Source organism: Dermacentor albipictus, chromosome 8 (assembly GCF_038994185.2).
Source record: "Dermacentor albipictus isolate Rhodes 1998 colony chromosome 8, USDA_Dalb.pri_finalv2, whole genome shotgun sequence".
Taxonomy (NCBI): domain Eukaryota; kingdom Metazoa; phylum Arthropoda; class Arachnida; order Ixodida; family Ixodidae; genus Dermacentor; species Dermacentor albipictus.
Genome location: NC_091828.1, coordinates 119171109 through 119189429, shown reverse-complemented (window position 1 = coordinate 119189429; position 18321 = coordinate 119171109). Strand labels below are relative to the sequence as shown.

Genomic DNA, 18321 nt, shown 5'->3' with positions numbered 1-18321 from the left:
TCTCATCAAATAATCAAACAATTTTTTTTAAATGACTGCCTGCAGGGTTCTCAAACAATGCCTCATTAGTCTAAACTGATTTATTGTTTCGCTTTAGTGTCCCTTTAAGTCTGCCGTTCGATGCACTAGCAGTTCGGCGTCGTTGCAAAACACAAGGCTTGCGCGCTGAAGAGCTTATCATTTCGTTTTCAACGGGGACAACGCTTTGTTAGCGAGTTTTATCGTTCAAGTTCGTTTTATCGGAACAGCGACTTCGCCTTTCGCCGGGTGCACTCCATGCTTCCGAGATCACGCTCGGTGCCTTAACATGTATACAATTTCTTTCTCTATGTAGAATAAAGAACCACCTTGACTCAGGGGCACTGAACATGGTGATCTCAGAATTCATAATCCACTTATTGAGAGAGAAAAAAAAAGCTACATTTTCACCGTTACCTTGATTCTAAAATTTTTGCATGCTAACTAAAACCGTTAACCGTTATGGATAAGTTTTATTTTTTTTTTTCGTTCCAGAGCATAACCGGAACTGAACGTTTTTCAGTTGAACGAAACTGAAACCAGAACAAAAAACATTTCGTTTCGACAGCCTAGCCTTTCTATCTTGTAGAGCATTTTGATATAGTTTCCTCGTTTTCACCAAATTTCGTGGCCAGGAATTGAGACCTGTGTGAACGCGTTTTTTATAATGTGGCTCTGACGGTTGAGACCTGAACGCGTTCTTTATAACCTGGATCTGACGGGAAGGATATATCCATCGGTGGATCTGCCGGATGTGGTGCCCGCGTTTTTGCTTCTCCTCCGCTCAAAATTTCCATAGCGCTTACGTTGATTTTGTGGCTCTCGGTTACAACTCTGATGATCTAAAAAACCAATGCTGACTGTTTTGATGACGACGCGGCAAACGATCTCGGCGAGCACAGTGCAACCTTTGGTGAAGAAATAACCGACACCTGGTATCATATATCTTGCGTGCCGGCCACATAGCCGAAAACACAGTGAGTTCGCCAGGTGTTCACCTCCAGCTGCAAGAGCAATTGGTACTCGAGGTCAGGACCTAGGTCGGCATCGCCAACGAACGCGTCCCTCTGTTTGTGGTAGAGCAGCTTTCGTATAACTACGTATAATTCGTCAACAACGTGTATATATATATATATATATATATATATATATATATATATATATATATATACTTCATGACTGTGGTGTGTCCACTCTCAAGATCTAGCTGCTTCCAGGCCGGAGCGAACCAACTCGCTGAAACCGACTTAACCGGACGCAGTGCCGAAGTATTTTTGTAGCGCTGCCAGTTCTAGCGCAAGGTAGCTTGAGAAACTCTTCGCACCTCAAGTAATTCGTCCGCTTTTGTTGAGAGGTATCGCAGGGATATCACGAGCACCCGAGCACAAACTTGCGAATTTTTGAAAATTATTTTGACAAAATTCTGGCTCTAAATCGAAATTCCGCTTCCACACAGTCACTAGAACTTGACTTTCCTTCTAAAATGCATTAAATTTCATTAAGATCGGTCCAGGGGTTATCTCAGAAAAACGTTTTTGCGTTTTACATGTATTTGGATAGGCCGCGTCGGAGTTGGGCCCGAGCTAAAGCTTACTTTTAGGTCGAAGTCCTATTTTGCAGCTTTCTCTGAAATCGTACTCCCGAAAGTGCAAATTAACTGTCGAGAGTTTGAAGTTAGCGCGTCGGGGCATACAGTTCTAGGAATTACCTCAAGCCATCTTTCCCGCAAACTGCCGTCGACAGGTATTTCATGAAAGGATAGGCCGGGATGCCTGCACTCAGTGCTTGACTTACATTGTGGCACGCAGCAACAAGGCGTGATGACATGCCGTCTTTGTTGGGCACCACAAGTAGAAGGATTCACATTTAGGAGGTCTTGAATTAATGCAGAAAGGAAAGATAAAGGACGCTGGAACTACGAGCCGGCATACAACTAAATAAATCTTGCCCCGAAGTACGTCTGTCAACTCGAAATCCTTCACAAACAAACTGATGCAAAGCAACACGTCTGCTAACTCCAACCGTTTGTCGCAATATTGGCAAAGCGCGTTTAAGAACTGTGCGAACCACTTCGAAAAACTTAAAAACAAGTTTCACGACATTTCTTGCGACAAATTGAGATTTCATTTGTTCATGGCAACATTCAAAAGAAAAATGCCGCATAGCCTGTGTAGTTCGGCTCCGCGCTTCCCACCTCCCGCAGCCGACGTCGTCTGCTCCGCAACCGTTCCGCCGCCTCCGAGACGGTAACAGATACCACGGTAATCTCGGAGGCCGCTGCAAGTGTTAGATGCAGAGAGACGGTTCATTGGATGCACAGAATGGAAACGAAAAGTAATGTGGAGATTTACAAGAATGGGAAGAAATTAGAAGGGAAAAAAATCTATACTATAACACAAATGACAGCTATACTATACTATATAACACAAAGGCCTTTGCTATTTGAGGCTCGAGCCACGGTTGCCTAGGGACAAAAATATGCCGGAGCAAATATTCGGAGACCACTCATACTAGGCATATCTTAATGAAATGGGAAGTGATTCGCCCAGTGAGAACCGTAGGTAACGTAAACCTTCCAGAAGCGTCAACCGGTCAGCAGTCAAGGTAAGCAAGAGCCGTTTAGAGTATTGGTGGAAAGTAGGGAAGAGATTGATATGACCAGATCTCGTAGTCACGGCTAGCGGTAGGAGGCAGATTTTGAAAATAAAAAGAATAAAGTGATGTATACAAAAACGCTAGATAAAATGCATGCATAGCATATACCTGATTAAGTCAACCAGGCCAGGTGATATATGACTAGACGCTCGTGTTTGTTTCCTTACGTGTCCCATCCTCGCGCAGTTCATCCAAAAGTTGGCCATCTTTCTCCGCCCCGTTTCAAAGGGGTACTATTAGGTCATCATCATCATCGGAGACGAGAAAATAACTTTTCTGTCACGGAGAAAACGATTCTCGGCATTTTTTAGTGAACTAGCCTTACGACAAAGAAAGCAATCAAAGTTCATTGCCGTGCTTTGTTTCTGGTGCTCCCTGTTGCACACATTGTTGCCATAGCTGAACTTGCAAAACGTATGGGGAGAAACACACACACACAAGGCAAGCAGAAGCCGCTCCCCCAGTCATTTTTGATAGTTTAGAACGGCCGAATTTACTGTTCATGGCAAGAATATGCACTGTTCTTGCATTTCTACCAAGCTTCGAAAACAGTACGCTCGAATCGCATCCCAAGATCCTTGTGCTGCTAAGTTAGCACAAAGTACAGGCTAACTAGTGAATGCTGAATGTGATGGCTAGTGAATGCCATCGGTGCATATGTCCGACGGCATTCACTATGCAATTCTGTTTGGTCAGCATGTACATGCTATCCCAGACAACTTGCCACTGGTAAATTCAGCCACAATTTACTGGTTCCACAATTCACGGTATCATTTCCTGACAGCAGACTTCAGAATATGGCTAAGGTCGATTGTAATTTGGCACAGTCATTGAGAACATTCCACAGTATACCGAGATACATTTTAAGGCCAATAAAATATTCTTTTGAAGACAAGTCGCTTCATGTAACAGGCTGCCCTGGAAGCATTGCCAAAAGAATTACTCATGGTCTTCAAGTTCATGGTGACAAGACACTGTCTTTATTCAGTCAATGAACACTCATGCATACGTCAGCCCCAGCACAACAAACCCTTGTCCTATGACGACTCTTGAGAGTCAATAACAAAAACAAAATAAAAAAAGGGTTAAAACAGACAAACTGCCAAGCAGCAGTCATTTTTTAAGGGTATGACTATGTTTCACTGGACACAAAATAGAGTTCAGCTCAATAAAATATCTGCATCATTGAGGTGGTGGTCACTTAATCACTCTTTATAACTGAATTGCGCCACGTTACACTATGTGTATATATAATATGTATAATATCAATATCGAGACACACAATATTGCTTCTTACATATATCCATGGTTGTAACATCCACTCGTCCAAGTAATCTATTGTTACCGCAGACGCCAACGTACACACAATTTCCCCCAGACAAGGTTATGACGTCGCGACAAACCCAGTTAAGAGACGATTTGTTGGCAACACAACGACAGTTCCTGCAAAAAGCTGTGCGAGACATGGTTGTCAATTGCTCCAAGGCACATAAGCACACTGAAATACTGAGAGAGAAAAGAACTGACAGTGTGACGACAATTGCACATTTGCGAGGGATGCCGGTCGGTCCATCTACAAGCCAGCCGATGCGGTTGCAACATCACTTCGACAACACACAAACCGCACTGATACCAAGTTTTTTTTCTTTAACTCGTGCCACAAGAGTCTCTCCAGGGGCTCCAAAAGGTTCGAGGCTTTTCAAGTTGCCCAATGCCATTGTTTGTGATGCCGGTACTTGATGATCAGACTTCAAGGTCATTGTTTATGCAATAATGATAAGGCTGAAGAACTCTTTTTGAGAAGTTTCCAGCAGAAGCACAGACTCAATCAACTGGACATGCTGAATTTCATTAAGATGCGATTGTATCATCTCCATGCAAAGAATGCTCCTCCACTCCTGGGAAGTATAGAGACCAGCCAAGTATGGTGCCAATACGATATGCCAGTAAAAGCGGCATCTCTCACATCAAAGACATGCCTGAAAAGAGTGTCCAGAGTTATAATTGCACACCCAATGGGACGTTGCACTAAACAACATCAACATGCTGTTGCAGGTTTGCTGCCGATATGAGGAATATGCACTTCATGGGACCGAGTTGCAGAAAACTTGCAAGTGGCATGAACACTCGAGGCAGCAAGCAGCCACATGCAACCCATGCGGCACGAGCACTAGCAAAGATCGCCAACACTGGAGCCCCGCACAAACACCAGCATGCAACAAGTCGTCGGGATTCTCTGCAAAACCCTCTTCTAGTACGAGACAAGCTCCCGCTAGTACAGAGTGGAAGAGACAACACCAGCGGGTTTGGGAGCAGCATGCATATGCAGCAGTCTGTAAAAAACCACGAGAGAACAATCCGTAGAGGAAAAAACAAAAATAGAAAAACTACTGAGCAACTCCGTGGGTGAACGGCAAATGACCCCCCCGAGGCTAATTGTTCACCACTCTTCGCATGCTATGGGATAGAGGGGAAAAAAACTTTAGTAAGAAAAGTTTCTGCCTCCTGTCGTGCCTTCCGTTGGAAAAGAGCTGGATTCACCTCGCTTTGCATTCACAACCCTGCCGATACCGCCGTCGTCCTAGCAATACACAAAGCCGCGTTGATGCCACACTGAGCCAGAGCCAAATGTGTTCCAGAGCCAAGCGAGTTTATCAGGCCACACAAGCATTTCTAGCCTGTTAAGTCTGGTGAAACAAAGCCCCATGCCAAGGGCTAAATGGCCAATGATGCAGGCATTTGCCATCGTCTGAAGTTAAGCTCGCAGAACAACTCTGAAGGGAGAGGAATGAATCGTGCAGCTAGCAGGCACTGCAAATGTGGACCAAAATTCTGGCAAATAATACGGCTGGCAATAACAAAGGAACTTTAAAGGGACACTAAAAAAAAAAAATTACGTCGAGCTAAACTTACAGTATTCGTCTAGAAGTCTATCATCATTTTCTCTGTGCTTTGTTGCGCAGAAAATTGCCACTGTCGCTCAATTTGAGCCACCCATGTCAAAATCAGCAAGTTGACCCGACCTTTCCACGTACTCCCTCTACGATGCTGTTGTCTTCTAGAAACTCTTTGGCATTTCACTTGCGTGAGGCACTGAAGCTATCCACACTCTGCAGTGGTGGGGACGTAACAGCTGCTCTCTGTGAATCAGCCAGAGTGATGTCCAAAGAGAGGTACCATAGTTGGTACCACAGATGGCGCTACTCCAATTTTTCATTATTGCCATTTTCTCCCTTACGAAAGCTCCGTTTTCAATACGAATGGCGAATTTGTTATGACAAAAGCCTCAACTTTTAATCGAGCTCGACTCAATATTTTCCTTTGGCATCTCAAGTCAAGAAAGTGGTCTCAGTGTGGCGACAAACTGACCTTGGCGAGCAATAATTCACCGCTCTGCTCCACACATCCTCGTTTCGCTTGTTCCAAGTTAATGCAAACAACTGAGCTCCTATTACATTTCTGCAAGGTAGCATACTTTAAAGGCTGCGCTTATCAGCTCGGAAACATGTAGCAATAGATTACGAGCCAACTTGTTATCACAATTCCAGTCATGCTTTGGCATATAAGCTATGAAAGGCAAGTTTCCCCGACAGCCATGCACTACGAGAAGAATGTTCAAAGACTGACGTGCTAATAATGAAATCGTGCCACCAAATATCCCTCCACAACGGCTCATCAAACAGGACAGCCTAATCAAAGTAGTGTGCTCTCATCTTGGTGAAAAGGAATTAAAAAAACAAAGGGGAACGCTAGAAACAACACTTCTTGCTTGCATCGCGCGTGCATGCCAGCTTGAATCGCTTCTTCGGTATATCATGAAACAAAAGTGACAGTGGATTCACTTTAAGGCAATACAATCACTTTCACAATATTTTGCTTGATTATCACCAAATGCATTGGCACCTATGGGGGACATTATTCTTGACATGTTGCAGAGCACACTGTCTTCGCATAGCATTGGGAATGCTGTCACCTACAGACGCCTTACAAGTCCAGTGCTGGTCTGTTGAAGTGATTGTATCCCCGAAAGTGATCCAACTGAGAATACAGCTACAGTTGTCTTGTCACTTGAGAATCGAAACGCACCAGTGGATGAAAAAAAAGATCATGTGCATCGTCATCCTGCTGCAGGTTTCCGAACTAGAGACTCATCTTGAGCAACCACGTGTGCAGCAACAAATTTAGGGGAAAAAAAAAAAAAAAAAGACGCCGGGCACTGTGCATCCACGGTTCTTTTTCGAGCACTACACGATACCACCACATTGACAAGATCCTTCAAGTGATGAACTAAAGTTTTTTTTTTTAAAAGGGGCGAGAAAGGGGGGGGGGTTTGTTTTCTGCAGAACCTTCAAACAAGCAAATGTGTGATGGGTACATGCAATTTTCTACAAAAACTCTTACAAGTGTTCTCAACAGCTCTAGCTTCCACATCTAACACACCACACTCCACATCCGGCCTTTTAAGTCTCTGGGTAATGAGGAAGGGAAATAGGGTACTGAGTGATAGAAGATTTGGTTCTACAACTGCAGCATGTCGCAATCCCCATTTCTGCTGTCAATGACGTCCGGGGGGTTGCACGTGCTACTTCGCAGGTTTTGTGACAGTGGGACTCTTCGATTTGTCATCCCGAACTGCCCAGGACTCCCCAAAACACTGCCCCATAGCAGTGCTTTTGGGCAGTCTGGGACAAAAAATTTAAGAGACTTAGGGCGGAAGCAAATGTTGCCCTGTGTCACCAATTCTGCGATGCCAATTACTACACTGACTGTGCTAGCTTAAACACCATAGGTGGCTGCAATACCCTTACAAACTCGTTGAGAGTAGCTGCATGAAAGAACCAAACTTCTTCCTCAGCATCTGACCCTATTCGAGCAACCGGTCTAGTCCAGAAACAAGGGCTCTTTCAAGGGACACGTCGACATCAGCACTCCGAAGCAGCGGGTGCACGTTTTTGGAATACCGAGTATTCGGCCGTAAAAATAACATAAGTAGAAAGCGCCTTGGCTTACGACGTTATTTTCAAAAGTTTGAGAGGAACATCCCAGAGTACCCAGGGAATTAGTGCATCACAGCCCTTTTACGAGTCCCTTGAAAGCACAGATTTTTCTGATCAGTTGAATTTGGCATCTAATTTAGGTAAAAGGCGTTTAGAATGTCGCAACAGTCGAAATAGTTTGCTGCAGCCCATATCATAACATATTACAAGTACCAAATCGGCTATTACGAGCCGGCAGCGTTGAATCGCTAAAATGATGTACAATCTCAATGTGCCGCCAAAAGGACCATGCGGGCTCCGAATACCTTCGGTTGTAAAATGGCAACAATAAAAGGTATGATTCAGGTATTGCGTCTAATACGCAAGCCTCTGGTGTTGGGTGACTAAGAAGTACTCTCTTCTAATTGAGCCCATCGAAGACTGGATGGTAATACAATAAGAGCCAACACAATGTGCCCAAGGGGCACAGCTGCCCGTCACACTTTGCACACACGCATACACCTCTTCAAACTGAATGCCACCGCCACTTTCAGCAATTACCATTCCAACATCCGTACCTCAGCGAGTGCCAATCCCCTGCATTCACAACCCCACCCTTCCTCGAGCTTGCGGCATTGCCGATCGAATGTCCGGACACATGCTCTGTCGCTCATGCCACCACGACGAAGCAATGCTGCACAGAGCGCATCCCGTCGGCGCACAGGCCCGTTCGCTCCCCGCTTCCGTGTTGTCGAGGGGACAAGCCACTTCCTCCACGCTGAAGTTTACCGTTGAGCTTCCATGGACGACGAGGAAGGCGAGGTGCTCGCCGGATAGCAGCGGCCCTGGGAAGAATGGGGAGGCATGCCGCCGCCGCCACTCCGCTGCGGAGCATACTGGCTCGGCGCACCCATGCAGCCCTGGTAGCCGCCCTGCAGCGCCGAGCCCTGCATGGGGCTAGGCACCGTTGGAGGGGTGGCGGCCGAGAGCTTGGACAGGGACAGCAGGGTCTCGGGAAAGTTGGGTGGCGTTGCCGGCGTATTGGCGGGCGTGCACATCTGCGAATTGGCAACAAAGTGGCATTCACCTCTTTGAGGGTTGCCTTGGAAAGCGCATACCAAAAAGCTAAATTGGTGCACACCAGAGTCGTGGAGTGGGGCCCTACATTCCGCTCTATTATGGGAAGTGGAGATCCTCCATAATGCCACTCCTTTCAACTCCCCCTAATGGCGAGAGTTGGGACCATTCGCACTCCTGGAATGGCTGAGCTGATCCATTCTTCTAGTTCTAATAAATGAACGATTTCTCTACAACTGTTGACTACTTGTGCCTGTCAGTCTTTACTAACAAAAAACATTTTTGAAGTCTTAAGAATATTACAATGTTACATCGAAATTTATCGCATAAGAAACATGCTTTTGTTATCCCTGCAGCACATTGTTGCCTGTAATCTAATATCTATGGCTTAAAACAAGAAGCCTCTTGTCGCTTTCTGTTGCAGGGAAAATCTCTGCTTATGTGCTGTGAAGACTATCATGATCACTCCAAAGAAGCATTGTGCAAATTCTTGGTTGGTAGGGCAAACACCTTGTACCTATACTTAATGGATCTTATTTGGAAAACACATACACGAGATGGGTACTCTTGACAATTACACATGTAATAGGACTAGACAAAGAAACACGAAATATTACATACATTTTATTCTCTTCTGTCAAATAGCATCAACAAAGATACGTTAACTGCATGTTTAGAAGTCATGAATGTGTTGAGAGTATAAAATACTTCAATTTTCATTGACAGCCTGTCCTTTAGTACCCTCTTCTGAAGCTCTTCTTTAGTTCACAATTGGAAAAAAAAAAATAAGGAAACAAAGCAAAGGCAGTCACTCTCCAGGCTTTTTCAAAACCACAATAGAAAAAAATAACTTCATAATGATTGATGCCTTCATAATTTAAATTACACTTGGCTGTCTTTATGCAGGTTTTATTCAACTTAGTATCAAGCCAGACTTGATACCGATTTCTGATCTGAATTGGTGCACCAATCTTTCAAATAGTAATCTACGGCTGCCTGCTCCTGACTACTGAAATTAGCTTCACTTTAGCTGCACCTGTGTTAGACAGTTAACAAATACATCGCAGTCTGTGACAGCAAGGCAATGTTACAGCACATGAAATAATTGACTAGTGTCAATTGTAGTGTCAATAGTCAAATAATTGACTAGTGGCAAGATTTCTTTTGACCATTGTAAGTACACTACAAATGTGAAATCATCTAAAGTGAACACCTTTGACATCAGAGGCTGACACCAAGAGGGCCATTACAGTCTATGAAGAAAGTAGATTGCCATTCAATTAATTTCACGGACTTACCCTACTACTCAGAGCCACAATGCTTAGCCAAGATGATCACCACAAGCTTCCTACGCCACTTGTTAAATGAAGATATTCACAAACTTGTGTGGTGCTACTTTTGTATGTGGAATTTCTGCAGATGGCAGTAAACCTTTCTATGCGTGAAACATGTACAAAAAGAATGTTATTTTCAGTCTACATAACTGGGTGAAGTGCTCTGTCACAACTTGTCGAGCAATGACCAGAGACAGCTGTGCCCCTGCTAATTACGTCAGAGCCTATATATCACACACCTTGCATAACATGGACCACATTTTTTCGTGCTGTAAGTGTGATGAACAACACTAAAATTACACAAGGGACATTAAAATCTGCTGTAGTGCTTGTGATGGCCCGACATTCGTGTGAATGAAAAACAGTTTCTCTAACAACCACAGTTCCCAGCATCCCTTTATGGCCCCTCTTGAGATGCATGTGATATTGCCACAACCATACGGGCTTATAACATTACTTTCCCAAAAGTGAATTTATTCATGTCTGTTTACATCACAGGCTGTAGCACTATGAACTTTTGGCACTGTGTATGATGTCCAACCATATCAAACTGAATGTGCAACCTATGTGAAGAAAATATATACAGCGAAGTCCACTTCTTTCTCCCGACATTCGTACAGCAACAGAGTACCAAGCATGTCAGAGTAGAGACTTCTAAACATGTCAGTGCAAGGACCCCTCTGTAAATCTTCTTCAGCCTTTTGGTGAAACCCACAGCCCTCATAATTAGTACTTCCTTCAGAATGCAATTGTCATTACATGACAGTTGTCATTAGCCTTGCACAACTTTCTTTAGAATGTCACTAAATCAGTTTAGAGAGAGAAGGCATGCTTTCAAAACTCTATATTCCTTAATTTCATGGTACCAGGTCCACTATTAGAAGAGAAAATTAAAGTTGAAGATCTATGTTTTTAAATTTCGCAACAAAACCACAGCATATTTAAGTCATGGATTTCAAAGTACTTTTTCATATTTGGGTTGTACATAGTGGCTCAGCAGCAGGTTCTTGAAACCAGCCAATTTCATTTCTGGCTCTCTTATAATACAACGTAGTGTACCTTTATTGTGTATAATTACCTTAACCCAGACAGATGCCATCAAAATCCATGAGACGGCAAAGGTAGTAAGGAAACTTCAAGGCACAGGCGCGATTTGTCTTGTTGTGGCGTCATTTTTTTTTATATTGTACAATCTTAATCAGGCACGGTGGAATGTCTACAACTTTGAAAATGTGCATCAATACTGCTTTATTAAAGAAAGAGGAAATAAAGCCATGTCTCTTAACGTCTTGGCAAACATCAGTCTGCTTAAATAGTAACGCATGCCACCTCTGACATAATTCTCGTACTTTAAGTGTTTCACGCTTTTACCTCCAGGCACACTAGCAATGCTTACAAGGAACCTAAACGTTGCTTTCAACCTAACTTCTGAAGTGAAAGAAACTGCAGGTACCTTCAGCGCAGGCGACGGGGGAGGACAACCCTCCCCACCGCCATCAAGTAGCGAGACTAAGTTACCTCCTCGAATGTGAGAAATCAGGCGAGGAGCGTCGGGCGGTGGCTCAGCGTTCAGAGAATACATAAAATCTTAGAGCCGCATCTGTCAAAACTTGAAGCTTACGAGATTAGGATCGGCTGTAAGTTACAGGAATTCGCTTAATGCTTGTGGACTAAGACAACCAGATTGATAGACAAGATGGGCCCCAGGCAGATTGCTTTATTGACACACTTGACCTGAGCATAGAACAACAAGGACTGACCTCTCCCAGTTTGCAACATGGCTCGTCAAACAAAGCTGACAATATTTCAATGGAACTACAGGGGTTTTAAACAAAAGCTGGGATCCTTGCAACAGTAGATGGACTCTCTAGATGAGAGGCCGAATGTAATCATGTCAGCTGCCACATTTACAGGACGTAAATGTGGCAGCTAAACTCAGGTCCCACAGTACGCATCAAACTAACACTTCGACCTGCTCACTTGTATACAAGAACACTACGGATTTAACAATAGAGCTCGAACTCAACGCTGAAATAGAATGTCTTTATTTCTATTCTCCCTAACACTCGTTCCAGTAAAGGGCATACATACTTAATATATACAGCCATCCAAACCACAGGACAGCAGTCTGACGAAATCTTTCAGAAAGCGGCGCAAGCTGCGAAATCTAAGTCTCTAATTATAGTGGGGGATTTTAATGCATACAGATGTCTTTGGGGTTGCAACAATGAGAACGTAAAAGGCAGGAAATTGGCAGCATCAATATCGGATATGGATCTTGGTATTCTGACGGACCCGCAGTATCCTACGAGAATGGGCAACAGAGTTTCAAGCGGCACATTCCCCGATTTAACGCTAGTCAAGAATGTTAAAATTGGGAGTGGCAAAATGCGCGCGAAGCCTTAGGCAGTGATCACTATATACTCCGAATTCACCTAGACCACAACAACCATTTTAAACACAGAGGACAAGCCTGGTTCGCGGAATGGTAGCTTTTTCGAGAGTCCGAAAATTCTCAACTCGCCGATAGAAAAATGTGAGAAATAGGCTGAGTCGCCACTAGCTGCCAGAGAGACAGTCACGAGCATGCTGCAGACCTCAGACGATGTCGACACCCACCTGTTCCACCTCTCGGAGGCCAGGAGAGGCCTCACCAGTAGATGGAGGAAGCAAAAATACAACCACAAGCTTAAAATCAACATAACTGAAATCACAAGACAAGCAGAGGAATACATGTGGACCTTGGCCAGGAATGACTGGCTAATCAAGTGCGAATCACAAAGAGGCAGGCTTGGCATCAGGTCCATGTGGAGCCTCCTGCGATGCCTCGTCGAGCCCAGCAAGACGAGGGGAGAGCAGCAGCAGAACCTCAAGGGAGCACTCCGCGGTTATGCGGGTACGGATGAGCAGCTGGTGGCAGCCCTGACAAGCAAATACCTCTGTACGACCAAAGATGATGTGCCTGTGTTGCAGTATCAAGGCAAGGATAATCCAGAACTCGACAGAGACTTCAAAGTAGAAGAAATACAGGCGGCACTAGCACTAACCATTAGAAGAGGTATGGCGCCAGGACATGACAAAGTTAGTCTGCTTGCTCGCCAACATTAACAGGAAGATGCTAGGCCACCTGACTGATTACATCAATGAGTGCTGAAGAGCTGGCGAACTGCCCCTGGCGTGGAAATTGGCAGACGTCAGCTTTATCCCTAAACCGGGCAAAGAGGTAAATATTAACAACATTTGTCCAATTTCACTCACTTCATGTGCTGGCACGGTGACAGAGAAAGCAATTTATGCCAAGCTTTCAGTATATTTGGAGTAAAACGATTGCATGCCCCACACCATGTTTGGCTTCAGGGAGCACCTATCCATGCAAGATTGACCCACCCAACAAATGCAATAGTAGAGCCGTCTTAGCCCTGGATTTTGAATACTTTTGAATACGCCAGAGACTTTCTGCGGGACAGCCAACCTCATGTAAAAATGGGAGATGTTAGGTCCCAACCAATCCCTACGGGTACTAGGGGTAGGCCACAAGGGGCAGTCCTCTCTCCTCTGCTCTTTAATATTGCCCTTATGAATTTGCCAGAACAACTCGATCACCTAGAGGGAATTCGGCATGCCCTCTATGCAGATGACACCCCTGTATGGTTGACGAAGGGCAATTTGGGGCAGATGGACGAGGCGCTGCAAGCGGCTGCTTTGACGGTCTAAAAATATGCAGAGTAGTGCAAACTGTGCATGCTCTCAAAAAAAAAAAAAAAAAAAATCGGCACTTCTAATCATCCGCAGATGAGAAGATGAAGCCTCGGTCGAAATTAGGGTGCATGACGCCGCAATCCCTTGAGTAGAGATAGTGCTTCCTGGGACTACTGGTTAACAACAAGGGTGTCAATGCAGCAATGATTACTAATCTCCGTACAGCATGCGAACAAGTAATGCGAATGATCACTCGTATCACCAATAAGATGAGAGGGATGATGGAGAATGACACCCTTCAGTTGGTCCAAGCCTATATACTCAGCTGAATAGTGTACGTTGCTCCGTACCTTTGGATGGGGAGGTACAAGTTAAACCATTTCGATGTCATGCTTAGAACAGGATACAAGAAGGTGCTAGGACTGTCGGTCAAAACACCTACAGGGCACTTGCTGCAGTGGGGGTGCACGTTACAACGGATAACTAATTGAGGCCCACCTATTAAGTCAATATGCCAGATTGGCAGGAACAAAAACGAGATGCAAGGTGCTGGAGGACTGGAGCATCAGATGTCCTTACGATACGGCAACAAGACAAGACATTCCGAAGGAGTGGAGGAGCAAAGTTTGCGACACTGCACCTTCGTAAAAAGGTGCACCCAAAACATGGCCAAGGAAGGAGGAGGGCAAGAACCAAGAAGATAGACCAGATCTATTCTAAATTACAGCGATCCTTTGTTGTGGATTCTGCGGGTCCAGTAGGAGGGATTTCCCTCAAGGGCAGACGGTCAATGGACTTTGTGTTTGGCACAGGGAAAATGCAGAATTGGAAGAAGTGGCGATCGCCATCACAGCTTCGCATCCTTATTTCGGATACATCTGTAGCAGCGTCGACGTCGAGGACGGTGCGGGGAATGGCGGATGGTTAGGGACGGGGCATTGCCAGGGAAGTGAAGGGGGCGCGTGGCTCAGATCCCGAGCAGCTGGCGTGAGGTGGCCGGGAGATTGATCCACCAAGCAATGACCGTCAACTAGGTCTTTACTCAGTAAAAATATACTCCTGTTTATTCTGGCTCATCGTCATAACTGATCTTGCATGCCACACATCATTGTGGAGTCGCAATCTGCATATAGAAATTACATGCAGGGCCGAACTGCACTGCTAGCTTGCAGGATCCTAAAACAATCTGGGGTCTTCACTTTGAGCAAGGAGCTGATTTGGGTGCCAGGACCTGAGGGTGTAGAGGGAAATCAGCATCCATACGCTGCTGCCTGAGATTTTCTCCCCTAGGGTCCCTCCTCCTCCCTCCCCGAATACTTGGACTTCCTATTGCCATTAGTAACTGATGCATATGTATTGCAGCACTTGCGCTTATCGCGACGAAAATACCTGGGCCCGCCAAGGGATTAGATAAAGCAGAAGAACATCATTTACAGAGATCATTTAATAGTCCAGTTATCGAGCCACAATTCTTGTCAACGAAACGGTAAATTTTGAGGGTAGAAAGCAGATTTGTACAATATGGTACGGGCCTTTCAGGCTAATAGTGCCTTGGGACACTGTACAACAGCCAACGCGGGAAAAATGGGAGGCAGCCCAGTCCAGCTGAACCCTCGAGAACCAGCAAGCCCTCGTGGAAGGAGCCAAGATGGCGGCCTTAGCCAACGGAATTCCGGAATGAGAATCCGACCACCATTCTCCCAACCCCCTTTTCCTGTCAATGAAACGTCTTTACCATCACCATCAAATGTCCTAAACATCTTTCAGTTTAATAAGTGTCCGCAGTGCTTGGCACTGTATGAGCCTTTCAAACACTGAGTTGACAGACAAATATGAACGCACTTTCTGTCAAACATACGAGGACACCGCTGGACGATCTAAACCCTTTACTGGCTCATTTACTCATTTCTCATTCATTTACTGGCTAAACCCTTTACTAAACTGGCTCATTACAGAATTCTCTATTTGTCCTGTAATAACAGTCATAAATATCAAAGACTGGCATCGAAATATGAGAATGGAAGCCGACAAGACCTTCACAGCCCAGTCAAGTGGCGTACGACAGCAACGAGCAAGCATAAAGATGAACGAAACAAACAGGAAGGCTCTCATTTTTAATTTATTTTTTGCGTTAGGCACTGCTAGCATAGCCACTAACGGGAAATGCTACGTAAACGCCGACATACGGACAAACGAAACCTCTAACACGTCTACACTGATAACACGCACGAACATCTTCCAAGCGACAGACAGACGACCAAACAGCAAATACGCTTTTCCTGTCAGGGCAAGCAGAGAACACCCTTGTCGTGAGTCACCTATCTGTCGCCCTTCGGCGGAGGGGGGGGGGGGTGCAAACACTGCAACAACAAACAGCTGCATGGATGCGGCGAGTTTCAGTTTAATTTCCAGCTGCGGGGCAACAACACATCCACAGCTCAAGGCACCTAGATAGCCGACTCAGCCGAGCAATCTCGACACCGCAGCTCGCAACACACTTGTTTCCTGTTTGTGTATTCATTGCGACAACCACGACGGAGCCGCTTAGCCAAATGCAGCAGCTCCAGCGAGGTAGATAGCATCGAAACCGTCTGGTAAAGGTTGCGTAACATACGCTCCCCACTACCTTTCTCCCGGCGAGTGAGCTTTGCAAGGTCATGAAAGCACGCCGTCTAGGCGTGAAAGACGCCTCGTCAATGAAAGAAAGCGACAAAAAGTACGTTGGTAACAGCGCGCCGTGCCTAAGCGAACAGCGCGAAGGAACGGTTTCGACGGCTCGACTACCGTTGGCATCGCTTTTTCGAAGGCCTCAGCTTCGTCGATCGTCTGTTTATACACGAGTCGAAGTCGCATGCAGACGCACCGTTGTTGGCCAACCATCATTGCAAAACCGAAAACGCCAGCAGCAGCAGGAAAGCGGCGGTACACCGACATATCAGACGCATGCGCGTCGGCGTGCTGCTCTTTTTTATAGTTTTTCTTTTTTTACCGCCGCGCTCCTTACATTTGGTCCGTTTTGCGGTGCGACGACCACCGGCGGCAGTTAGAACTTGCCAGCTAGCGTATGAGAAAGGGAGAACCATATAGTAAACGCTGACACACACGAATAAAGTAAGAACAAGAAACGCCGGCGTAGCGCCGTTGATTATCAGCGAGCTGGCGAATGACAGCGCGCGACGGTGGCTGTCGCAAACAGCCGCGTTTTATTCTTTTTTGTCACCGCAGGCGTCACTGATAACAAAATCGGAGCGCGGAAGAAAAATCCCCCGAAAGGCCAGGCATGCTTGTGTAGTCTGGCTAGCTCCTAACGGCAGCTGGCGACCGAAAGAAGGCTCTATGGTGACTGGCAAGGGTTGAAAAAACGGCGAGCCATACATTCGCAGGCGACGCGAAGCTGCGGCTTGTACGTCGATAGTAGCAGGCGAGGGCAAGTAAAGAGGAGGTGGGTAGTCTGCCGTCGACTGTCCACGGGGGAACTCGTGGTGCGAAGACAGCGCAAGAGAGTTGCGTCATCGAAAAGACAGAGTTTCCACGATGCTTACCGAGCTAAAGTGGCCCGCTGGGTGACAGCCAGGCACAGCCGCGTCTTGGAAGAAAATGCTGAGCGCCGTCTGCGAAATGAAAGGGTCGGGGCGAGTTGTGAAGGAAGCGTTCCGTGGCCATGTTGATATGGGAGGGGGGGGGGTTGCAGAGCAACGATTGATTCTTCAGACACACGACTACGCCGACTTACCTCGAACTGCCAGTGGGCAGCTTGAAGTAGCTGTTTGGCCTGGTCCCTCGCGCATCCAGCTGCCTGCGCGAACTGATTGATCATCACCTGCTCCCGAAGGGAATCCATAACTGCGGAATCCCCGTACGAGACGACCCCCACCGCCGCCTCCTGCGCCGTTTTTCGCCTCGCTCGAGGGTCTTCGAGGTGACGTCAGGCAGCTACGCGGGCTCCCATTGGTGGCGTGCGATCACTGGCTGCGTCGCTATTGGGTCGCCTCGGCGGGACCGTTTCCGCTTCCGTCTTCGGGCTCAAAACACGGCTGGGAAGTGGGCTCTGTTTGTAAACAAACCCCAAGCAGGTGCTTCTGAAGTTTTGTGCCCGCGTCCGTTGAGCGTTCGTTTAAACGCACAACTGCTACTCTGCGTTTTAGCAATTCACCCCTGTAAGACGGGCTGAACACGCACGTGACATTAAAGGTATTTGGTGCTCGATCGCGTTGCTGTCATCAGTTGTGCCCCAGCGGCGTTTTTCCTGAATGCGCTCGCGAGGTTAACGCACCGGAACGTTGTGCTCGCGTGATGCACCCTTTATTAAGCCTAAAACAGGCTGACCACGAGAACGCGCGCCAACAGTACCATTCGGCTGGCTGGTAACTTACCTATCTTATTCGTTCAGTGACGCTCATTTTGACCCACTTTGTTTTCCAAGCAGTAGTTTGACGCATAATCACCATGCTAAACATAGCGGAAAAATTGGGTCATATGCGACTGTTCATAGTTTGAAATGTTATGTTTATTGAGAACGTGCTCCCGTATGGTTTCTACTTTTTTTACAGCGTCGTAAACAC

The 18321-nt window shown here is 46.0% G+C and overlaps 1 protein-coding gene across 1 annotated transcript; it reads right to left on the bottom strand.

Annotated features, from left to right (window-relative positions):
• Window positions 1-3630: 3630 nt before the first annotated feature.
• Window positions 3631-17938, bottom strand: LOC139049074 (UBA-like domain-containing protein 1). The gene is made up of 3 exons (XM_070524283.1): window positions 17493-17938; window positions 17302-17370; window positions 3631-8707 (listed from the first exon to the last, which is right to left on the bottom strand). Exons 1-3 carry the CDS (start codon window positions 17598-17600, stop codon window positions 8435-8437), a joined length of 450 nt encoding a protein of 149 aa, XP_070380384.1. The 5' UTR covers window positions 17601-17938; the 3' UTR covers window positions 3631-8434.
• Between the last annotated feature and the right edge of the window lie 383 nt (window positions 17939-18321).